General features: G+C 47.7%; 1 protein-coding gene across 1 annotated transcript in view; it reads right to left on the reverse strand.

Annotated features, from left to right (window-relative positions):
* The window catches only part of armh3 (armadillo like helical domain containing 3), a 58,044-nt gene that overhangs the window by 31,767 nt on the left and 1,016 nt on the right, over nucleotides 1-25,261 (reverse strand). Inside the window, exons 2-14 of the mRNA XM_052528058.1 lie at nucleotides 23,154-23,263; nucleotides 17,301-17,357; nucleotides 16,299-16,445; nucleotides 14,785-14,892; nucleotides 12,440-12,532; nucleotides 12,033-12,107; nucleotides 11,657-11,743; nucleotides 11,531-11,587; nucleotides 10,981-11,024; nucleotides 9,052-9,112; nucleotides 8,820-8,866; nucleotides 8,524-8,599; nucleotides 6,435-6,528 (exon numbers count right to left, since the gene is read on the reverse strand). Of these exons, the coding sequence (XP_052384018.1) occupies nucleotides 6,435-6,528; nucleotides 8,524-8,599; nucleotides 8,820-8,866; nucleotides 9,052-9,112; nucleotides 10,981-11,024; nucleotides 11,531-11,587; nucleotides 11,657-11,743; nucleotides 12,033-12,107; nucleotides 12,440-12,532; nucleotides 14,785-14,892; nucleotides 16,299-16,445; nucleotides 17,301-17,357; nucleotides 23,154-23,255 (1,048 nt within the window). The 5' untranslated portion in view covers nucleotides 23,256-23,263. The remainder of the gene's footprint in view (nucleotides 1-6,434; nucleotides 6,529-8,523; nucleotides 8,600-8,819; nucleotides 8,867-9,051; nucleotides 9,113-10,980; nucleotides 11,025-11,530; nucleotides 11,588-11,656; nucleotides 11,744-12,032; nucleotides 12,108-12,439; nucleotides 12,533-14,784; nucleotides 14,893-16,298; nucleotides 16,446-17,300; nucleotides 17,358-23,153; nucleotides 23,264-25,261) is intronic.

Raw genomic sequence — 25,261 nt, forward strand, 5'->3', positions numbered from 1 at the left:
TAAAGGAGTGAAGGGGAACTAAAGGAGGGAGGAGAACTAAAGGAGTGGAGGAACTAACTAAAGGGAGGAACTAAAGGAGGGGAACTAAAGGAACTGAAGGGGAACTAAAGGAGTGGAGGGGAACTAAAGGAGTGAAGGGGAACTAAAGGGGAAGGAGTGAAGGGGAACTAAAGGAGTGGAGGGGAACTAAAGGAGTGGAGGGGAACTAAAGGAGTGAAGGGGAACTAAAGGAGTGGAGGGGAACTAAAGGAGTGGAACTAAAGGGGAACTAAAGTGGAGGGGAACTAAAGGAGTGGAGGGGAACTAAAGGAGTGGAGGGGAACTAAAGGAGTGGAGGAGAACTAAAGGAGTGGAGGGAACTAAAGGAGTGAAGGGGAACTAAAGGAGTGGAGGGGAACTAAAGGAGTGGAGGGAACTAAAGGAGTGAAGGGAACTAAAGGGAGTGAAGGGGAACTAAAGGAGTGAAGGGGAACTAAAGGAGTGGAGGGAACTAAAGAAGGGGAACTAAAGGAGTGGAGGGGAACTAAAGGAGGAAGGGGAACTAAAGGAGTGGAGGGAACTAAAGGAGTGGAGGGGAACTAAAGGAGTGAAGGGGAACTAAAGGAGTGGAGGGGAACTAAAGGAGTGGAGGGAACTAAAGGAGTGAAGGGGAACTATAGGAGTGGAGGGGAACTAAAGGAGTGGAGGGGAACTAAAGGAGTGAAGGGGAACTAAAGGAGTGGAGGGGAACTAAAGGAGTGAAGGGGAACTAAAGGAGTGGAGGGGAACTAAAGGAGTGGAGGGGAACTAAAGGTGAAGGGGAATTAAAGGAGTGAAGGGGAACTAAAGGAGTGAAGGGGAACTAAAGGAGTGGAGGGAACTAAAGGAGTGAAGGGGAACAAAGGAGTGAAGGGGAACAAAGGAGTGGAACTAAAGTGGAGGGAACTAAAGGAGTGAGGGAACTAAAGGAGTGAAGGGGAACTAAAGGAGTGAAGGGGAACTAAAGGAGTGGAGGGGAACTAAAGGAGTGGAGGAGAACTAAAGGAGTGGAGGGGAACTAAAGGAGTGAAGGGGAACTAAAGGAGTGGAGGGGAACTAAAGGAGTGGAGGGGAACTAAAGGAGTGAAGGGAATTAAAGGAGTGAAGGGGAACTAAAGGAGTGAAGGGAACTAAAGGAGTGGAGGGGAACTAAAGGAGTGAAGGGGAACAAAGGAGTGAAGGGGAACAAAGGAGTGGAACTAAAGGAGTGGAGGGGAACTAAAGGAGTGAAGGGGAACTAAAGGAGTGAAGGGGAACTAAAGGAGTGAAGGGGAACTAAAGGAGTGGAGGAGAACTAAAGGAGTGGAGGAGAACTAAAGGAGTGGAGGGGAACTAAAGGAGTGAAGGGGAACTAAAGGAGTGGAGGGAACTAAAGGAGTGAAGGGGAACTAAAGGAGTGAAGGGGAACTAAAGGAGTGGAGGGGAACTAAAGGAGTGGAGGGGAACTAAAGGAGTGAAGGGGAACTAAAGGAGTGGAGGGGAACTAAAGGAGTGGAGGGGAACTAAAGGAGTGGAGGGGAACTATAGGAGTGGAGGGGAACTAAAGGGAGTGGAGGGGAACTAAAGGAGTGGAGGGAACTAAAGGAGTGGAGGGGAACTAAAGGAGTGAAGGGGAACTAAAGGAGTGGAGGGGAACTAAAGGAGGAGGGGAACTAAAGGAGTGAAGGGGAACTAAAGGAGTGAAGGGGAACTAAAGGAGTGAAGGGGAACTAAAGGAGTGAAGGGGAACTAAAGGAGTGGAGGGAACTAAAGGAGAACTAAAGGAGTGAAGGGGAACTAAAGGAGTGGAGGGGAACTAAAGGAGTGGAGGGGAACTAAAGGAGTGAAGGGGAACTAAAGGAGTGGAGGGGAACTAAAGGAGTGGAGGGGAACTAAAGGAGTGAAGGGGAACTATAGGAGTGGAGGGGAACTAAAGGAGTGGAGGGGAACTAAAGGAGTGAAGGGGAACTAAAGGAGTGGAGGGGAACTAAAGGAGTGAAGGGGAACTAAAGGAGTGGAGGGGAACTAAAGGAGTGAAGGGGAATTAAAGGAGTGAAGGGGAACTAAAGGAGTGAAGGGGAACTAAAGGAGTGGAGGGAACTAAAGGAGTGAAGGGGAACAAAGGAGTGAAGGGGAACAAAGGAGTGGAACTAAAGGAGTGGAGGGAACTAAAGGAGTGAAGGGGAACTAAAGGAGTGAAGGGGAACTAAAGGAGTGAAGGGGAACTAAAGGAGTGGAGGAGAACTAAAGGAGTGGAGGAGAACTAAAGGAGTGGAGGGGAACTAAAGGAGTGAAGGGGAACTAAAGGAGTGGAGGGGAACTAAAGGAGTGGAGGGGAACTAAAGGAGTGAAGGGGAACTAAAGGAGTGAAGGGGAACTAAAGGAGTGAAGGGGAACTAAAGGAGTGGAGGGGAACTAAAGGAGTGAAGGGGAACTAAAGGAGTGAAGGGGAACTAAAGGAGTGGAGGGAACTAAAGGAGTGAAGGGGAACTAAAGGAGTGGAGGGGAACTAAAGGAGGGAGGGGAACTAAAGGAGTGGAGGGAACTATAGGAGTGGAGGGGAACTAAAGGAGTGGAGGGGAACTAAAGGAGTGAAGGGGAACTAAAGGAGTGGAGGGGAACTAAAGGAGTGAAGGGGAACTAAAGGAGTGGAGGGGAACTAAAGGAGTGAAGGGGAACTAAAGGAGTGGAGGGGAACTAAAGGAGTGGAGGGGAACTAAAGGAGTAGAGGGAACTAAAAGGGAACTAAAGGAGTGAAGGGGAACTAAAGGAGTGAAGGGGAACTAAAGGAGTGGAGGGGAACTAAAGGAGTGGAGGGGAACTAAAGGAGTGGAGGGAACTAAAGGAGTGAAGGGGAACTAAAGCAGTGGAGGGGAACTAAAGGAGTGGAGGGGAACTAAAGGAGTGGAGGGGAACTAAAGGAGTGAAGGGGAACTAAAGGAGTGGAGGGGAACTAAAGGAGTGAAGGGGAACTAAAGGAGTGAAGGGGAACTAAAGGAGTGGAGGGGAACTAAAGGAGTGAAGGGGAATTAAAGGAGTGAAGGGGAACTAAAGGAGTGGAGGGGAACTAAAGGAGTGAAGGGGAACAAAGAGTGAAGGGGAACAAAGGAGTGAAGGAACAAAGGAGGGAACTAAAGGAGTGGAGGGGAACTAAAGGATTGAAGGGGAACTAAAGGAGTGAAGGGGAACTAAAGGAGTGAAGGGAACTAAAGGAGTGGAGGAGAACTAAAGGAGTGGAGGGGAACTAAAGGAGAAGGGGAACTAAAGGAGGAGGGAACTAAAGGAGTGAAGGGGAACTAAAGGAGTGGAGGGGAACTAAAGGAGTGAAGGGAACTAAAGGAGTGAAGGGGAACTAAAGGAGTGAAGGGGAACTAAAGGAGTGGAGGGGAACTAAAGGAGTGAAGGGGAACTAAAGGAGTGGAGGGGAACTAAAGGAGTGGAGGGGAACTAAAGGAGTGGAGGGGAACTAAAGGAGTGGAGGGGAACTAAGTGGAGGGGAACTAAAGGAGTGGAGGGGAACTAAAGGAGTGAAGGGGAACTAAAGGAGTGGAGGGGAACTAAAGAGTGGAGGGGAACTAAAGGAGTGGAGGGGAACTAAAGGGAACTAAAGGAGTGAAGGGGAACTAAAGGAGTGGAGGGGAACTAAAGGAGTGGAGGAACTAAAGGAGTGGAAGGGAACTAAAGGAGTGGAAGGGAACTAAAGGAGTGGAGGGGAACTAAAGGAGTGAAGGGGAACTAAAGGAGTGGAGGGGAACTAAAGGAGTGGAGGGGAACTAAAGGAGTGAAGGGGAATTAAAGGAGTGAAGGGGAACTAAAGGAGTGAAGGGGAACTAAAGTGGAGGAACTAAAGGAGAAGGGAACAAAGGAGGAGGGGAACTAAAGGAGTGAAGGGGAACTAAAGGAGTGGAGGGGAACTAAAGGAGTGAAGGGGAACTAAAGGAGTGGAGGGGAACTAAAGGAGTGGAGGGGAACTAAAGGAGTGAAGGGAACTAAAGGAGTGAAGGGGAACTAAAGGAGTGGAGGGGAACTAAAGGAGTGAAGGGAACTAAAGGAGTGGAGGGGAACTAAAGGAGTGGAGGGGAACTAAAGGAGTGGAGGGAACTAAAGGAGTGGAGGGAACTAAAGGAGTGGAGGGAACTAAAGGAGTGAAGGGGAACTAAAGGAGTGGAGGGGAACTAAAAGAGTGGAGGGGAACTAAAGGAGTGGAGGGGAACTAAAAGGGAACTAAAGGAGAAGGGGAACTAAAGGAGTGGAGGGGAACTAAAGGAGTGGATTGAAGGGGAACTAAAGGAGTGAAGGGGAACTAAAGGAGTGAAGGGAACTAAAGGAGTGGAGGAGAACTAAAGGAGTGGAGGGAACTAAAGGAGTGGAGGGAACTAAAGGAGTGGAGGGGAACTAAAGGGAGGAGGGGAACTAAAGGAGTGAAGGGGAACTAAAGGTGGAGGGGAACTAAAGGAGTGAAGGGGAACTAAAGGAGTGGAGGGGAACTAAAGGAGTGGAGGGGAACTAAAGGAGTGGAGGGGAACTATAGGGAGTGGAGGGGAACTAAAGGAGTGGAGGGGAACTAAAGGAGTGAAGGGGAACTAAAGGAGTGGAGGGGAACTAAAAGAGTGGAGGGGAACTAAAGGAGTGGAGGGGAACTAAAGGGAACTAAAGGAGTGAAGGGGAACTAAAGGAGTGGAGGGGAACTAAAGGAGTGGAGGGGAACTAAAGGAGTGGAAGGGAACTAAAGGAGTGGAAGGGAACTAAAGGAGTGGAGGAGAACTAAAGGAGTGAAGGGAACTAAAGGAGTGGAGGGGAACTAAAGGAGTGGAGGGGAACTAAAGGAGTGAAGGGGAACTAAAGGAGTGAAGGGGAACTAAAGGAGTGAAGGGGAACTAAAGGAGTGGAGGGGAACTAAAGGAGTGAAGGGGAACAAAGGAGTGGAGGGAACTAAAGGAGTGAAGGGGAACTAAAGGAGTGGAGGGAACTAAAGGAGTGAAGGGGAACTAAAGGAGTGGAGGGGAACTAAAGGAGTGGAGGGGAACTAAAGGAGTGAAGGGGAACTAAAGGAGTGAAGGGGAACTAAAGGAGTGGAGGGGAACTAAAGGAGTGAAGGGGAACTAAAGGAGTGGAGGGGAACTAAAGGAGTGGAGGGGAACTAAAGGAGTGGAGGGGAACTAAGGAGTGGAGGGGAACTAAAGGAGTGGAGGGGAACTAAAGGAGTGAAGGGGAACTAAAGGAGTGGAGGGGAACTAAAGGAGTGGAGGGGGAGGGAACTAAAAGGGAACTAAAGGAGTGAAGGGGAACTAAAGGAGTGGAGGGGAACTAAAGGAGTGGATTGGAACTAAAGGAGTGGATTGGAACTAAAGGGGAACTAAAGGAGTGGAGGGGAACTAAAGGAGTGGATTGGAACTAAAGGGGAACTAAAGGAGTGGATTGGAACTAAAGGAGTGGAGGGGAACTAAAGGAGTGGAGGGGAACTAAAGGAGTGGATTGGAACTAAAGGAGTGGATTGGAACTAAAGGGGAACTAAAGGAGTGGAGGGGAACTAAAGGAGTGGATTGGAACTAAAGGGGAACTAAAGGAGTGGATTGGAACTAAAGGAGTGGAGGGGAACTAAAGGGGAACTAAAGGAGTGGAGGGGAACTAAAGGAGTGGAGGGGAACTAAAGGGAGGGGAACTAAAGGAGGGGAACTAAAGGGAGGGGGGACTAAAGGAGTGGAGGGGAACTAAAGGGGAACTAAAGGAGTGGAGGGGAACTAAAGGAGTGGAGGGGAACTAAAGGAGTGGAGGGGAACTAAAGGGGAACTAAAGGAGTGGAGGGGAACTAAAGGAGTGGAGGGGAACTAAAGGAGTGGAGGGGAACTAAAGGGAGTGAAAGGGGAACTAAAGGAGGGAACTAAAGGAGTGGAGGGGAACAAAGGAGTGGAACTAAAGGAGTGGAGGGGAACTAAAGGAGTGAAGGGGAACTAAAGGAGTGGAGGGGAACTAAAGGAGTGAAGGGGAACTAAAGGAGTGGAGGGGAACTAAAGGAGTGGAGGGGAACTAAAGGAGTGGAGGGGAACTAAAGGAGTGGAGGGGAACTAAAGGAGTGAAGGGGAACTAAAGGAGTGAAGGGGAACTAAAGGAGTGGAGGGGAACTAAAGGAGTGGAGGGGAACTAAAGGAGTGGAGGGGAACTAAAGGAGTGGAGGGGAACTAAAGGAGTGGAGGGGAACTAAAGGAGGGAGGGGTCTTGGTTGACTCTGGCCAACCGTTCCATTTTCCAGGTTTACCCCAGTAACAGAAAACAGGAAAGATTTAAAAAATAGTAACTACGTCAATTTAAACACTAGTGATTATTACTACTAATAAAGGTTTAATTTCATTCACTCATTCAGTCAATAATTAATCTGTAAATGTCATTCGTTCATGGAACAAGGTGGACCCAGAGTCCAGACCAATCATGTTACTCACTGTCCATAGAGAGCGGGGTTGTGCCAAGCGGCGTCGTGGGAGTGGTCGGAACAGGGGTGATGGGTGTGGTCGGGATGTCAATCTCTGGGTGACTCTGTTGATTGACAGGTGACAGAGCAAATGAGTGAGGAGAAGAAAGAGAGGTAGAGGAGGCAGACAGAAAGATAGTGGGATTAGAGGGAGAGAGAACACATGACTTTCAAGGAAAGCTGAGCAGATGAAACCAGAACAAAGACAATTCCCCCTATTTGTTCTCCTCTCCTCCTCTCTCCAAACAGCGTCAGGTCATTCTATACAACACTATCAGACATCAGAGATGCTGGCATCTGATAGAACTAAAAGAACTTTAGAAAAATAACCAATTACCCCTCCCCCTTCTTTATCTCCGCCCTCACCCCCTCTCTCTATACCTCCCACCCTCAACCTCTCTCTGCCTCCCACCCTCACCCTCTCTCTATACCTCCCACTCTCACCCCCTCTCTGCCTCCCACCCTCACCCCCTCTCTCTATACCTCCCACCCTCACCCCTCTCTCTATACCTCCCACCCTCACCCCCTCTCTCTATACCTCCCACCCTCACCCCCTCTCTGCCTCCCACCCTCACCTCCTCTCTGCCTTCCACCCTCACTCTTCCCCTCTCTCTCTCTCTCTGCCTCCCTCACTCACACCCACTCTCTCTGCCTCCCTCCCTCACCCTCTCTGTCGGCCTTCCTCCCTCACCCTCTCTGTCCGCCTCCCTCCCTCACCCTCTCTGTCCGCCTCCCTCCCTCACCCTCTCTGTCCTCACCCTCTCTGCCTCCCCCCTCACCCTCTCACCCTCTCTGTCCGCCTCCCTCCCTCACCCTCTCTGTCCGACTCCTCCTCACAGTTTTGTTCCTAGCGACAGTAGAAGTAGTTGACAGTAGAAGTAGTTTTGTTCCTAGCGACAGTAGAAGTAGTTTTGTTCCTAGCGACAGTAGAAGTAGTTTTGTTCCTAGCGACAGTAGAAGTAGTTTTGTTCCTAGCGACAGTTGAAGTAGTTTTGTTCCTAGCGACAGTAGAAGTAGTTTTGTTCCTAGCGACAGTAGAAGTAGTTTTGTTCCTAGCGACAGTTGAAGTAGTTTTGTTCCCCCTAGCTCAGTTCCCAGTAGTTTTGTTCCACCGACAGTCTTCCCCTAGTTTTGTTCTGCCTCCCTCACTCAACCCAGTTTTGTTCCCTCCCTCACCCTCTCTGTAGTTTTGTTCCCTCACCCTCAATGTCCGCCTTTGTTCCTCACCCTCTCTGTCCGCCTTTTGTTCCTCACCCTCTCTGTCCTCAGTTTTGTTCCCCCTCACCCTCTCACCCTCTCTGTCCGCCTTGTCACCCTCTCTGTCCGACTCCTCCTCACAGTTTTGTTCCTAGCGACAGTAGAAGTAGTTGACAGTAGAAGTAGTTTTGTTCCTAGCGACAGTAGAAGTAGTTTTGTTCCTAGCGACAGTAGAAGTAGTTTTGTTCCTAGCGACAGTAGAAGTAGTTTTGTTCCTAGCGACAGTAGAAGTAGTTTTGTTCCTAGCGACAGTAGAAGTAGTTTTGTTCCTAGCGACAGTAGAAGTAGTTTTGTTCCTAGCGACAGTTGAAGTAGTTTTGTTCCTAGCCTCCCAGTTGAAGTAGTTTTGCCTTCCACCCTCAGTAGAAGTAGTTTCTCTTCTGCCTCCCTCAGTAGAAGTAGTTTTGTTCCTACCCTCTCTGTCAGTAGAAGTAGTTTTGTTCCTAGCCTCAATAGAAGTAGTTTTGTTCCCCCTCACCCTCTCACCCTCTGTCCGTTTTGTTCTAGCCGACAGTAGAAGTAGTTTTGTTCCTAGCGACAGTAGAAGTAGTTTTGTTCCTAGCGACAGTAGAAGTAGTTTTGTTCCTAGCGACAGTAGAAGTAGTTTTGTTCCTAGCGACAGTAGAAGTAGTTTTGTTCCTAGCGACAGTAGAAGTAGTTTTGTTCCTAGCGACAGTAGAAGTAGTTTTGTTCCTAGCGACAGTAGAAGTAGTTTTGTTCCTAGCGACAGTAGAAGTAGTTTTGTTCCTAGCGACAGTTGAAGTAGTTTTGTTCCTAGCGACAGTTGAAGTAGTCCAAGTCACCTGAGCGAGAACAGTGATGAAGTTGCGGTTGAGGTGCACGGCCTCGTACAGCGCCAGCAGAATCGCCTCATTGGTCCTGGGGGAGGTCAGAGAGGGGTCAAAATGTCAATATCAGCCAATTAGAATGATGGTTCCAGATTGTATTTGTGACATCACACTGACTAAGGGACCAAAGAGATCCCGATCACTCTGCATAGATGAAGTTGTCCTATAGACACTGAACTACAGTCAGGTCTGTGTTTTTCACCTACTAGATCTGTGGCTAAGGGCAACTTCTACTCTCGGCATGTACTTACTGTACTGAGAGCTTCTCATCTGCATCTGCAATGAACATACTGCCCACCTGTGGACAAGACAGGAATTACAATGAGAGAATGTTGACAAAATTGACAGTTGTTTAGGAGAACGATTAGTTGTTGCGGTGTGTTGGTGGGTCACATAGATCATTAGACTAGACATAATCTGTGTCTGGGAAAGTGGCCCAATATGTTGTACTATATTTCATTGTAGGATCAGATGTGTTCTTACCATACTGGTGAGTGTAGAGAAAAATCCTCCATGGTTCTCCTCCTCTTTGTCTTTGTACTGTCTGGAGACACAAGGAGAGAACATGACAATCAACATAAATGTCTGCCCTGGGGTTATGAGTATATGAATGTATGGACATGAAATATCTCATCATCTGTTACTTTAATGTGATCTGTTTCTAAGCAGACAGACAGGTCGTCCTGTTTCTAAGCAGACAGACAGGTCGTCCTGTTTCTAAGCAGACAGACAGCTCTTCCTGTTTCTAAGCAGACAGACAGCTCTTCCTGTTTCTAAGCAGACAGACAGCTCTTCCTGTCTCTAAGCAGACAGACAGCTCTTCCTGTCTCTAAGCAGACAGACAGCTCTTCCTGTCTCTAAGCAGACAGACAGCTCTTCCTGTTTCTAAGCAGACAGACAGCTCTTCCTGTTTCTAAGCAGACAGACAGCTCTTCCTGTTTCTAAGCAGACAGACAGCTCTTCCTGTCTCTAAGCAGACAGACAGCTCTTCCTGTCTCTAAGCAGACAGACAGCTCTTCCTGTTTCTAAGCAGACAGACAGCTCTTCCTGTTTCTAAGCAGACAGACAGCTCTTCCTGTTTCTAAGCAGACAGACAGCTCTTCCTGTTTCTAAGCAGACAGACAGCTCTTCCTGTTTCTAAGCAGACAGACAGCTCTTCCTGTCTCTAAGCAGACAGACAGCTCTTCCTGTTTCTAAGCAGACAGACAGCTCTTCCTGTTTCTAAGCAGACAGACAGCTCTTCCTGTTTCTAAGCAGACAGACAGCTCTTCCTGTTTCTAAGCAGACAGACAGCGCTTCCTGTTTCTAAGCAGACAGACAGCTCTTCCTGTTTCTAAGCAGACAGACAGCTCTTCCTGTTTCTAAGCAGACAGACAGCTCTTCCTGTCTCTAAGCAGACAGACAGCTCTTCCTGTTTCTAAGCAGACAGACAGCTCTTCCTGTCTCTAAGCAGACAGACAGCTCTTCCTGTTTCTAAGCAGACAGACAGCTCTTCCTGTTTCTAAGCAGACAGACAGCTCTTCCTGTTTCTAAGCAGACAGACAGCTCTTCCTGTTTCTAAGCAGACAGACAGCTCTTCCTGTTTCTAAGCAGACAGACAGCTCTTCCTGTTTCTAAGCAGACAGACAGCTCTTCCTGTTTCTAAGCAGACAGACAGCTCTTCCTGTTTCTAAGCAGACAGACAGCTCTTCCTGTTTCTAAGCAGACAGACAGCTCTTCCTGTTTCTAAGCAGACAGACAGCTCTTCCTGTTTCTAAGCAGACAGACAGCTCTTCCTGTCTCTAAGCAGACAGACAGCTCTTCCTGTCTCTAAGCAGACAGACAGCTCTTCCTGTTTCTAAGCAGACAGACAGCTCTTCCTGTCTCTAAGCAGACAGACAGCTCTTCCTGTTTCTAAGCACAGATAGCTCTTCCTGTTTCTAAGAGACAGACAGCTCTTCCTGTTTCTAAGCAGACAGACAGCTCTTCCTGTTTCTAAGCAGACAGACAGCTCTTCCTGTTTCTAAGCAGACAGACAGCTCTTCCTGTTTCTAAGCAGACAGACAGCTCTTCCTGTTTCTAAGCAGACAGACAGGTCTTCCTGGTGTTTTCACCCTGAATATTAACATCAAAACCTGGTTGCTCTGAGAAACACACACACACACACACACACACACACACACACACACACACACACACACACACACACACACACACACACACACACACACACACACACACACACACACACACACACACACACACACACACACACACACACACACACACACCTAGAATGCAAGCTGTCAAGCTGAGACTACAGAAAAAAGAAGGTCTCATTTGTTGAATAGAAATAGAACAAAAATATGAAAAGGTGAATTCTAAAGTAGATCATTTAACAAAAGTTGACAGTTAAAAGATAGTGATGTTTACCTGTTATATTCTGTCAGGGCTTGGCCAACCACCAGACCCATTCCCTAGGGAAGGACAAGAATCCTTTAGTAGGAGACTTTTGATGAAAACGTGATGACAGAATGGGGTATGTTAGTTCTAGTTAGTTTATATTTTATGATAAACACTCTGAAGTCTAAATTAGTGATTCTTAAACTTTTCAGTGTTTTCCTGAAAAACAAGCTCTTGAAAACATGTCAAATGTGGTCAGGAGTTCCCCACCTTGCGGGCAAAAGTGGCCCCCTCTTGACAGTGGTGGGAAATTGTATTTAATTTCCTGCAATTCTACACATCATGACATGTGATGGAGAGAAAAATCTATTACAATTTTATAACACATTTCATGCAATTCTGCTCATTATGCCATGCGGCAGAGTACAACATTTTTATCTGAGTTTATCTCATTTCCTACAATTCTACCAAGTTTGCCCCCAACATGTTTTATTTACCCAACATTAACATGAGCCATAGTTTAATAAAGGCTGCTGTAAACGACAGGAATGAACAACACACCATCTAAATGAATACTCACATCGAGGGTTGGTTCATCATCCACTATGGACAGCTTCACAATGTAGGGATTCACAGACTGACAACAGAGAAGAAGAGTTAGAACGGTTACATCCTGTCAACAGAGGAGGAAAACACACCGGCTCACCTCGTACTTCCTGTAGTTGACGAGCAGAGCCAGGAGGACAACAGCATCATAACCATGTTGTCCTCTAGTGGACACATCTGATAGGATCTACACGGGGGGAGAGACAGAGAGACATTTACATTTACATTTAAGTCATTTAGCAGACGCTCTTATCCAGAGCGACTTACAAATTGGTGCATACACCTTAAGACATCCAGTGGAACAGCCACTTACAATAGTGCATCTAAATCCAGACAGAGAGAGACAGACAGAGAGAGAGACAGACAGAGAGAGAGACAGAGAGATATTGGCACAGTCATCAATTCACTAGGATGACATATTAACAGGTCAATACCCTGACATTACTGACATCCCCAATCCTCAGTAACAGTCTTACCTGCAGAATGGCCTCAAAGATGCTGTTGATCATAACATACTCTAGGATGGTGTTCTGACTGATGTTGTCTGTTACCTGCAACACAAAAACACTATTTAAAGAGTGTGTGTGTGTGTGTGTGTGTGTGTGTGTGTGTGTGTGTGTGTGTGTGTGTGTGTGTGTGTGTGTGTGTGTGTGTGTGTGTGTGTGTGTGTGTGTGTGTGTGTGTGTGTGTGTGTGTGTGTGTGTGTGTGTGTGTGTGTGTGTGTGTGTGTGTGTGTGTGTGTGTGTGTGTGTGTGTGTGTGTGTGTGTGTGTGTGTGTGTGTGTGTGTGTGTGTGTGTGTGTGTGTGTGTGTGTGTGTGTGTGTGTGTGTGTGTGTGTGTGTGTGTGTGTGTGTGTGTGTGTGTGTGTGTGTGTGTGTCTTACCGTCACTAAACACAGCAGTAGTTTGAGACACAGGGCCTTGAGACTTTCTGAACCCTCCCCACACAGCAGGCTGTCTAAACTCTCCATCAGGTCCTGTGGGAGAGACACACGGGTCATGTTCACTCGGGTCAAACAGGGAACATAGTTTTCAAAACGGAGGAAGTGTTGCAACATGAACACTTTTCTCTTAGGACACACACACAGCAAGCTCTCCATGAAGTCCTGTAGGACACACACACAGCAAGCTCTCCATGAAGTCCTGTAGGACACACACACACACAGCAAGCTCTCCATGAAGTCCTGTAGGACACACACACAGACAAGCTCTCCATGAAGTCATGTAGGACACACACACACCAAGCTCTTCATGAAGTCCTGTAGGACACACACACAGCAAGCTCTTCATGAAGTCCTGTAGGACACACACACACATGCAAGCTCTTCCATGAAGTCCTGTAGGACACACACACACACAACAAGCTCTCCATGAAGTCCTGTAGGACACACACACACACAGCAAGCTCTTCATGAAGTCCTGTAGGACACACACACAGCAAGCTCTCCATGAAGTCCTGTAGGACACACACACAGCAAGCTCTCCATGAAGTCCTGTAGGACACACACAAACAGCAAGCTCTTCATGAAGTCCTGTAGGACACACACACAGCAAGCTCTTCATGAAGTCCTGTAGGACACACACACAGCAAGCTCTTCATGAAGTCCTGTAGGACACACACACAGCAAGCTCTTCATGAAGTCCTGTAGGACACACACACACACAACAAGCTCTCCATGAAGTCCTGTAGGACACACACACACACAGCAAGCTCTTCATGAAGTCCTGTAGGACACACACACAGCAAGCTCTCCATGAAGTCCTGTAGGACACACACACACACAGCAAGCTCTTCATGAAGTCCTGTAGGACACACACACAGCAAGCTCTCCATGAAGTCCTGTAGGACACACACACACAGCAAGCTCTTCATGAAGTCCTGTAGGACACACACACAGCAAGCTCTTCATGAAGTCCTGTAGGACACACACACACACACAGCAAGCTCTCCATGAAGTCCTGTAGGACACACACACACACAGCAAGCTCTTCATGAAGTCCTGTAGGACACACACACACACAGCAAGCTCTTCATGAAGTCCTGTAGGACACACACACAGCAAGCTCTCCATGAAGTCCTGTAGGACACACACACACAGCAAGCTCTTCATGAAGTCCTGTAGGACACACACACACACAGCAAGCTCTTCATGAAGTCCTGTAGGACACACACACAGCAAGCTCTCCAAACTCTATATGAAGTCCTGTAGGACACACACACAGCAAGCTCTCCATGAAGTCCTGTAGGACACACACACAACAAGCTCTCCAAACTCTACATGAAGTCCTGTAGGACACACACACAGCAAGCTCTCCAAACTCTCCATGAAGTCCTGTAGGACACACACACACAGCAAGCTCTCCATGAAGTCCTGTAGGACACACACACACACAGCAAGCTCTTCGTGAAGTCCTGTAGGACACACACACAGCAAGCTCTCCATGAAGTCCTGTAGGACACACACACACACAGCAAGCTCTTCATGAAGTCCTGTAGGACACACACACAGCAAGCTCTTCATGAAGTCCTGTAGGACACACACACACACACAAAGCTCTTCATGAAGTCCTGTAGGACACACACACAGCAAGCTCTCCATGAAGTCCTGTAGGACACACACACACAGCAAGCTCTTCATGAAGTCCTGTAGGACACACACACAGCAAGCTCTTCATGAAGTCCTGTAGGACACACAACACACACAGCAAGCTCTCCATGAAGTCCTGTAGGACACACACACACAGAGCAAGCTCTTCATGAAGTCCTGTAGGACACACACACACAACACAGCAAGCTCTTCATGAAGTCCTGTAGGACACACACACAGCAAGCTCTCCAAACTCTCCATGAAGTCCTGTAGGACACACACACACAGCAAGCTCTCCATGAAGTCCTGTAGGACACACACACACACAAGCTCTCCATGAAGTCCTGTAGGACACACACACAGCAAGCTCTCCAAACTCTACATGAAGTCCTGTAGGACACACACACAACAAGCTCTCCAAACTCTCCATGAAGTCCTGTAGGACACACACACACAGCAAGCTCTCCAAACTCTACATGAAGTCCTGTAGGACACACACACACAGCAAGCTCTCCAAACTCTACATGAAGTCCTGTAGGACACACACACAACAAGCTCTCCAAACTCTACATGAAGTCCTGTAGGACACACACACAACAAGCTCTCCAAACTCTACATGAAGTCCTGTAGGACACACACACCTTCATGCGTAGCTCGGCCTTGTCGAAGCCCACGAGCATGTTGATGATGTCGAAGCCTGAGGCTGACTTGTTCTTCTGGTGAACCCCACGGAACAACGCACACAGAGTCTGGAGGAGGGGACAGATACACCTTCATGACAATGTGGGTGAAAGGTCAAACACCACAGACCATAGATTATGATAGAGGCCTCTAGTGACAATTTTAAAGTAACTGCAGTTAACTGGGTGGGGATTCCTATGGGTTGTAGTCTCAATGGCACTGCCCATGCTGTCACAGACGCTATAGTCGCAAAGATAGAAAGACAAGTCCTCTATCTATCTCTATGGTCCAGACCCCTACATCCTGTCTATAGCCCCGTCAGTACCATAACAGGCCCCTGTACAGATCAATACATTCTGCCTCGTCAGCACCAAAACAGATCAATGCATCCTGTCTATAGCCTTGTCAGCACCATAATAGTTATATGTACAGATCAATACATCCTGTCTATAGCCCCGTCAGCACCATAACAGATCAATACATCCTGTCTATAGCCTCGTCAGCACCATAACAGATCAATACATCCTGTCTATAGCCTCGTCAGCACCATAACAGATCAATACATCCTGTCTATAGCCTCGTCAGTACCATAATAGTTCTATGTACAGATCAATACATCCTGTCTATAGCCTCATCAGCACCATAACAGATCAATACATCCTGTCTATAGCCTCATCAGCACCATAACAGATCAATACATCCTGTCTATAGCCTCGTCAGCACCATAACAGTTCTATGTACAGATCAATACATCCTGTCTATAGCCCCGTCAGCACCATAACAGATCAATACATCCTGTCTATAGCCCCGTCAGCACCATAACAGATCAATACATCCTGTCTATAGCCTCGTCAGCACCATAACAGATCAATACATCCTGTCTATAGCCCCGTCAGCACCATAACAGATCAATACATCCTGTCTATAGCCCCATCAGCACCATAATAGTTCTATGTACAGATCAATACATCCTGTCTATAGCCCATCAGCACCATAACAGATCAATACATCCTGTCTATAGCCCCGTCAGCACCATAACAGATCAATACATCCTGTCTATAGCCCCGTCAGCACCATAACAGATCAATACATCCTGTCTATAGCCTTGTCAGCACCATAATAGTTCTATGTACAGATCAATACATCCTGTCTATAGCCTCGTCAGCACCATAACAGATCAATACATCCTGTCTATAGCCCCGTCAGCACCATAACAGGTCTGTAGAGCAGTGTTCTTCACCCCTGGTCCAGGTTTTGTTCCACCTCAGTCCACACATCTGATGCAACTTACACTGAATGTACAAAACATTAGGAACACCTGCTCTTTCCATGACATAGACTGACCAGGTGAATCTAGGTGAAAGCTATGATCCCTAAAAACCCGATTTTGGTGCTCCTCTGCCAGGGTCTGAACACAATAGTGGAACACCCCCACCCCCAACACACACACACACACACACACACTCCCACTTACCTGCAGGGCATTGACCACTTTGATCTGGTGCTCCTCTGCCAGGGCCTGAACACAGTGGTGGAACAGGCTGTTAATGTTGTCTTTAATCTTCATCACCTCATCTCCATCCAGAGACTCCAGCTTGGCCTCCAGGTACTCCAGATTCACCTGGGGGGGGGTACAGAGGGGGAGAGAGTAGAGTAAGGGTGGATGGAAAAGGGAGGGTTGAGCGAGAGGGGGGGAGGAAGAGGGAGGAAGAGAGTGGGGGAAGAGGGAGTTTGGTAGATATAGGGGAGGGGAAGATGGTTGGGAGAGAGAGGGGGAGAGGGTTGGGTGAAAAAGGAGGGTGGGGAACGGGAGAGAGAGAAGGAGGGTGGGGAACGGGAGAGAGAGAAGGGGGGGTGGGGAACGGGAGAGAGAGAAGGAGGGGGGTGGGGAACGGGAGAGAGAGAAGGGGGTGGGGAACGGGAGAGAGAGAAGGGGGTGGGGAACGGGAGAGAGAGAAGGGGGTGGGGAACGGGAGAGAGAGAAGGGGGTGGGGAACGGGAGAGAGAGAAGGGGGTGGGGAACGGGAGAGAGAGAAGGGGGTGGGGAACGGGAGAGAGAGAAGGGGGTGGGGAACGGGAGAGAGAGAAGGGGGGTGGGGAACGGGAGAGAGAGAAGGGGGTGGGGAACGGGAGAGAGAGAAGGGGGTGGGGAACGGGAGAGAGAGAAGGGGGTGGGGAACGGGAGAGAGAGAAGGGGGGTGCATTGAGGTTATAGTTAGAGAGAAATTCCCTTTTTAGAACGCAAAGGACAGCTAAAAGTTTTATAAACAAATGCAAATGGATAATTCTGTTAACAAATGTAATGTAAACAGGTCCTTTTGTAAACACATGTAATGTAAACAGGTCCTTTTGTAAACACATGTAATGTAAACAGGTCCTTTTGTAAACACATGTAATGTAAACAGGTCCTTTTGTAAACACATGTAATGTAAACAGGTCCTTTTGTAAACACATGTAAACAGCTGTTCTCTCTTACCTTCATGAGGAAGAGTTCATCCCAAAAACGGGAGTTGTTCTTGGCTGGATCCTCTTTCTGAAGAGAGAGGAGACAGAGAGTCGCACCATGTAATCTCAGCCATGACACCCACCATCTCAGCCATGACGCCCACCATCTCAGCCATGACACCCACCATCTCAGCCATGACGCCCACCATCTCAGCCATGACACCCACCATCTCAGCCATGACACCCACCATCTCAGCCATGACGCCCACCATCTCAGCCATGACGCCATGACACCATCATCTCAGCCATGACGCCCACCATCTCAGCCATGACGCCCACCATCTCAGCCATGACGCCCACCATCTCAGCCATGACGCCCACCATCTCAGCCATGACGCCCACCATCTCAGCCATGACGCCCACCATCTCAGCCATGACGCCCACCATCTCAGCCATGACACCCACCATCTCAGCCATGACACCCACCATCTCAGCCATGACGCCCACCATCTCAGCCATGACGCCCACCATCTCAGCCATGACACCCACCATCTCAGCCATGACGCCCACCATCTCAGCCATGACGCCCACCATCTCAGCCATGACGCCCACCATCTCAGCCATGACGCCCACCATCTCAGCCATGACGCCCACCATCTCAGCCATGACATCTCAGCCATGACGCCCACCATCTCAGCCATGACACCCACCATCTCAGCCATGACACCCACCATCTCAGCCATGACACCCACCATCTCAGCCATGACATCTCAGGCATGACACCCACCATCTCAGCCATGACACCCACCATCTCAGCCATGACACCCACCATCTCAGCCATGACATCCAGCCATCTCAGCCATGACACCCACCATCTCAGCCATGACACCCACCATCTCAGCCATGACATCTCAGCCATGACACCCACCATCTCAGCCATGACACCCACCATCTCAGCCATGACACCCACCATCTCAGCCATGACACCCACCATCTCAGCCATGACACCCACCATCTCAGCCATGACATCCAGCCATGACACCCACCATCTCAGCCATGACACCCACCATCTCAGCCATGACGCCCACCATCTCAGCCATGACGCCCACCATCTCAGCCATGACACCCACCATCCAGCCATGACACCCACCATCTCAGCCATGACATCCAGCCATGACACCCACCATCTCAGCCATGACATCCAGCCATGACACCCACCATCTCAGCCATGACGCCCACCATCTCAGCCATGACGCCCACCATCTCAGCCATGACGCCCACCATCTCAGCCATGACACCCACCATCTCAGCCATGACACCCACCATCTCAGCCATGACATCTCAGCCATGACACCCACCATCTCAGCCATGACGCCCACCATCTCAGCCATGACACCCACCATCTCAGCCATGACATCTCAGCCATGACACCCACCATCTCAGCCATGACACCCACCATCTCAGCCATGACACCCACCATCTCAGCCATGACACCCACCATCTCAGCCATGACAGCCATGACACCCACCATCTCAGCCATGACACCCACCATCTCAGCCATGACACCCACCATCCCAGCCATGACACCCACCATCTCAGCCATGACACCCACCATCCCAGCCATGACACCCACCATCTCAGCCATGACACCCACCATCTCAGCCATGACACCCACCATCTCAGCCATGACGCACATCATCTCAGCCATGACACCCAACATCTCAAACATGACACCCACCATCTCAGCCATGACATCCATCATCTCAGCCATGACATCCACCACCTCAGCCATGACGCCCACCATCTCAGCCATGACACCCACCATCTCAGCCATGACGCCCACCATCTCAGCCATGACACCCACCATCTCAGCCATGACGCCCACCATCTCAGCCATGACGCCCACCATCTCAGCCATGACATCCAGCCATGACACCCACCATCTCAGCCATGACACCCACCATCTCAGCCATGACACCCACCATCTCAGCCATGACACCCACCATCTCATCCATGACACCCACCATCTCATCCATGACACCCACCATCTCAGCCATGACACCCACCATCTCAGCCATGATGCCCACCATCTCAGCCATGACATCTCAGCCATGACACCCACCATCTCAGCCATGACACCCACCATCTCAGCCATGATGCCCACCATCTCAGCCATGACATCCAGCCATGACATCTCAGCCATGACACCATCTCACCATCTCAGCCATGACACCCACCATCTCAGCCATGACACCCACCATCTCAGCCATGACACCCACCATCTCAGCCATGACATCTCAGCCATGACGCCCACCATCTCAGCCATGACACCCACCATCTCAGCCATGACACCCACCATCTCAGCCATGACGCCCACCATCTCAGCCATGACATCTCAGCCATGACACCCACCATCTCAGCCATGACATCTCAGCCATGACACCCACCATCTCAGCCATGACACCCACCATCTCAGCCATGACACCCACCATCTCAGCCATGACACCCACCATCTCAGCCATGACACCCACCATCTCAGCCATGACACCCACCATCTCAGCCATGACACCCACCATCTCAGCCATGACACCCACCATCTCAGCCATGACACCCACCATCTCAGCCATGACACCCACCATCTCAGCCATGACGCCCACCATCTCAGCCATGACATCTCAGCCATGACACCCACCATCTCAGCCATGACACCCACCATCTCAGCCATGACACCCACCATCTCAGCCATGACATCTCAGCCATGACACCCACCATCTCAGCCATGACATCTCAGCCATGACACCCACCATCTCAGCCATGACACCCACCATCTCAGCCATGACACCCACCATCTCAGCCATGACACCCACCATTTCAGCCATGATGCCCACCATCTCAGCCATGATGCCCACCATCTCAGCCATGACATCTCAGCCATGACACCCACCATCTCAGCCATGACATCCACCATCTCAGCCATGACATCTCAGCCATGACACCCACCATCTCAGCCATGACGCCCACCATCTCAGCCATGACACCCACCATCTTCAGCCATGATGCCCACCATCTCAGCCATGATGCCCACCATCTCAGCCATGACATCTCAGCCATGACACCCACCATCTCAGCCATGACACCCACCATCTCAGCCATGACACCCACCATCTCAGCCATGACACCCACCATCTCAGCCATGACACCCACCATCTCAGCCATGACATCTCCCACCATCATCTCAGCCATGACGCCCACCATCTCAGCCATGACACCCACCATCTCAGCCATGACGCCCACCATCAGCCATGACATCTCAGCCATGACACCCACCATCTCAGCCATGACACCCACCATCTCAGCCATGACACCCACCATCTCAGCCATGACACCCACCATCTCAGCCATGACACCCACCATTTCAGCTTGTTCTGAAATGGTTGGAAGCCAGTCCTCCATGAAAGCAAATCAGTTTCTCCTTCTTTTACACTTAGTCTGTGTCCAGGAAACAGCCCCTTTGTGTGTGGTTTATTCCCTTCAGAAAAGGTCTGTCTTAGTTACTGCTAGAACATTCCTGGTGAACAAGCACACCATGAGGCTCCAGCAGATCTAATGGTCTTCAATGTTATGGTCTCTAATGGTCTCCAATGTTATGGTCTCTAATGGTCTTCAATGTTATGGTCTCTAATGGTCTTCAATGTTATGGTCTCTAATGGTCTTCAATGTTATGGTCTCTAATGGTCTTCAATGTTATGGTCTCTAATGGTCTTCAATGTTATGGTCTCTAATGGTCTTCAATGTTATGGTCTCTAATGGTCTTCAATGTTATGGTCTCTAATGGTCTTCAATGTTATGGTCTCTGATGGTCTTCAATGGTAAAACTCCCAAACACACACTGTGTGTGCCACTCATCACAACACATATACTTTTATTGAAAAACATGCAATTAATTATTTTCTTAGGGTTGTCTCAACATTTTAGTCCGTAGCTCGTTTCTCCATCAAAGTTTTGGGCTTTGAAAAGAAGTCTTCATATGAGAATCTCAGAGAGTTGCCACTTATTGGACTATTCAAGGAGAGTTGGGTTGAAGCAAGAGGCTGCTACTTTTATTTAACTAGGCAAGTCAGTCAAGTCAAACTAGGCAAGTCAGTCAAGTCAAACTAGGCAAGTCAGTCAAGTCAAACTAGGCAAGTCAGTCAAGTCAAACTAGGCAAGTCAGTCAAGTCAAACTAGGCAAGTCAGTCAAGTCAAACTAGGCAAGTCAGTCAAGTCAAACTAGGCAAGTCAGTCAAGTCAAACTAGGCAAGTCAGTCAAAAACTTGGGACAAACTGAATTGCTTTCATGGAGGACTGGCTTGGATTGTGAGGGTGACCACACAATTTATTTCCATAATGAGCCAAATATAAAGGTTTTTTTACCCAAAGTTGCAAAAAAAAACACAAGAGACCAGCAAAATTGATAAACTTGTGCTGCGGTATAGCAACAGCAGCGACATCTTGTGGTAAAAACATGGTACTGTCACACTACTTCATTGTAAATAATGCAAGCGACTTCAATTACTAATATCTCTGAACAGGGGAAAAAAAGAGCATCACCAGATTCACAGGGAATACATGACATAATATGGAGAAGCAATACTCCAAGCCACAGTTTCATACTATTTGTCAAACATAGACAACTGATACTGTATACTGGTTGTTGGGGTGGGATTGGCATGGGGGGTCCGTGGGTGGCATTTGACAATTTTGGGGGGGATTCATTATGTCTTACTCATTGGTAGGAAGAAGTGTGGTCCAAATCAGATGTTGGGTACTATATTTATTGAATATTATCTGAATCTTATCAATTAAAATGGCCAATTTGGGTGCAATCAATTATCTTAATTTCTCAAAGATAAAATTAGATTTCAACAAAATAATGTTTCAGGAATGATAATCGTATCCGTTACTAAGTACAGAAAATTATTTCAGGACAATCTGAGATGGTGGGTATTGAAATTCTCTTTCTTGTGCTTTTTGAGGTGAAAGGAACTATGAGAGCAAGTCCACCAACCTAATTTCTGTTCCTGTCTGTCTGTTCCGACCCTCACTATTTCTTCCCCTTTAACACTCTTTCTTCCCCTTTAACACTCTTTCTTCCCCTTTAACACTCTTTCTTCCCCTTTAACACTCTTTCTTCCCCTTTAACACTCTTTCTTCCCCTTTAACACTCTTTCTTCCCCTTTAACACTCTTTCTTCCCCTTTAACACTCTTTCTTCCCCTTTAACACTCTTTCTTCCCCTTTAACACTCTTTCTTCCCCTTTAACACTATTTCTTCCCCTTTAACACTCTTTCTTCCCCTTTAACACTCTTTCTTCCCCTTTAACACTCTTTCTTCCCCTTTAACACTCTTTCTTCCCCTTTAACACTCTTTCTTCCCCTATGCTCTTACTCTTTCACTTGACCATATCCCTTTAGCTCTGCACAAACCTCCCTCTCTGTCTCATCTTTATCCATAATTTCCTCTTCTCTCCCTCTTCTCTCTCTCTCTCTCTTCTCTCTCTCTCTCTTCTCTCCCTCCCTCTTCTCTCTCTTCTCTCCCTCCCTCTCTTCTCTCCCTCTTCTCTCCCTCTCTCTTCTCCCTCCCTCTCTTCTCTCCTCTCTCTCTTCTCTCCCTCCCTCTCCCTCTTCTCTCCCTCCCTCTCTCTCTCCCTCCCCCTCTCTCTCTCCCCCCCCTCTCTTCTCTCCCTCCCTCCCTCTCTTCTCTCCCTCTCTCTTCTCTCCCTCCCTCTCTCTTCTCTCCCTCCCTCTCCCTCCCTCTCTCTCTCTCTCTATCCATCCCTCTTCTCTCCCTCCATCCCTCTTCTCTCCCTCCATCCCTCTTCTCTCTATCCATTCCTCTATCTTACCGCAAAGATCTCATCATACATCAGCACCACTTTCTCCTTCAGGGGTTTCTTAGAGGAGGACGTCCTTCTCAGAAGCCCCGCCTTCTTCTCCAGCTGAGACATGGCTGGGTCTGGAGACACACACAAATAAGTAAGCATAGAAATGTAAACACAGCAGACGCAAATAGGCATGTAGCTAGTATCACACAGGGAAAACTAAAAAGGACAGACAATACTACATACACTAGAGGTCGACCGATGAATCGGAATGGCCGATTAATTAAGTCCGATTTCAAGTTTTCATAACAATCTGAAATCGGTATTTTTGGGCGCCTATTTCCGATTATTATTATTTATTTTTTAATACCTTTATTTAACTTGGCAAGTAAATTATGAACACATTCTTATTTTCAATGACGGCCTGTGAACTGTGGGTTAACTGCCTTGTTCAGGGGCAGAACGACAGATGTTCATCTTGTCAGCTCAGGGATTTCAATCTTGCAACCGCACAATTAACTAGTCCAACGCTCTAACCATTGCACTCCACGAGTAGCCTGCCTGTTACGCGAATGCAGTAGAAGCCAAGGTAAATTAATAGCTAGCATTGAACTTATTTTATAAAAAAAACAATCAATCATAATCACCAGTTATAACTACTAATCCAGTTTAGCAGGCAATAGGTGAAATTGTGTCATTTCTCTTGCGTTCATTGCACGCAGAGTCGTGGTATATGCAACAGTTTGGGCTGCCTGGCTCATTGCGAACTAATTTGCCAGAATTTTACGTAATTATGACATACATTGAAGGTTGTGCAATGTAACAATAATATTTAGACTTCGGGATGTCACCCTTTAGATAAAATACCGAACGTTTCCATATTTCACTGAAATAATAAACGTTTTGTTTTCGAAATTATAGTTTCCGGATTCGATCATATTAATGACCAAAGGCTCATATTTCTGTGTGTTATTATGTTATAATTAAGTCTGATTTGATAGAGCAGTCTGACTGAGCAGTAGCAGGCCCGTAATCATTCATTCAAATAGCTCTTCGCAAGCACAGCGCTGTTTATGACTTCAAGCCTATCAGCCTAATGGCTGGTGTAACCAATGTGAAATGGCTAGCTAGTTAGCAGGGTGTGCGCTAATACTGTTTCAAACATCACTCGCTTTTAGATTTGGAGTAGGTATTCCACTTGCGCTGCAAGGGCCGCGGCTTTTGTGGAGCGATGGGTAACGATGCTTCGAGTGTGGCTGTTGTCGATGTGTTCCTGGTTCGAGCCCAGGTATGGGTGAGGAGGAGGACGGAAGCTATACTGTTACACTGGCAATACTATAGTGGCTATAAGAACATCCAATAGTCAAAGGTATATGAAATACAAATGGTATAGAGATAAATAGTCCTATAAATACTATATTAACGACAACCTAAAACCTCTTTCCTTGGAATATTGAAGTCTCATGTTAAAAGGAACCACCAACTTTCATATGTTCTCATGTTCTGAGTAAGGAACTTAAACGTTAGCTTTTTTACATGGCACATATTACTTTCTTCTCCAACACTTTGTTTTTGCATTTAAACCAAATTGAACATGTTTCATTATTTATTTGAGGCTAAATTGATTTTATTCATGTTTTATATTAAGTTCAAATAAGTGTTAATTCAATATTGTTGTAATTGTCATTATTACAAAGGGGAAAAAATGGTCTGATTAATCGGTATCTGCTTTTCTGGTCCTCCAATAATCGGTATCGGCGTTGAAAAATGATAAATCGGTCGACCTCTAACATACATACACCACCAGGCATTCCACACTGGCTTGGACCCTCATTCTACAGTGTTAGTGTAGGAGGTGCTTCTATTGTCAAGAATGTATGGCATTTAGAACCCTCAGTTCTGGTCGAGTTTAAACACAGGGTTAGAAAACTGTCACTTATTACCCATTTATATACTGTATATGATTAGTCATCAATGTACGTTTGCAAAATACATTCATATTCCCAGCTATGGCAATCAACAAAAAGTTACCTAGGCCTAAATCAAGTATCCTAAACTGTCAACAAAGCATTCTTAGCTACATGTGTTCACTCAGTCATTCCCAAGAAGTCACATGATAATGCGTGCTTCTA

This window comes from Oncorhynchus keta, chromosome 10, assembly GCF_023373465.1.
Source record: "Oncorhynchus keta strain PuntledgeMale-10-30-2019 chromosome 10, Oket_V2, whole genome shotgun sequence".
Classification (NCBI taxonomy): Eukaryota; Metazoa; Chordata; class Actinopteri; order Salmoniformes; family Salmonidae; genus Oncorhynchus; species Oncorhynchus keta.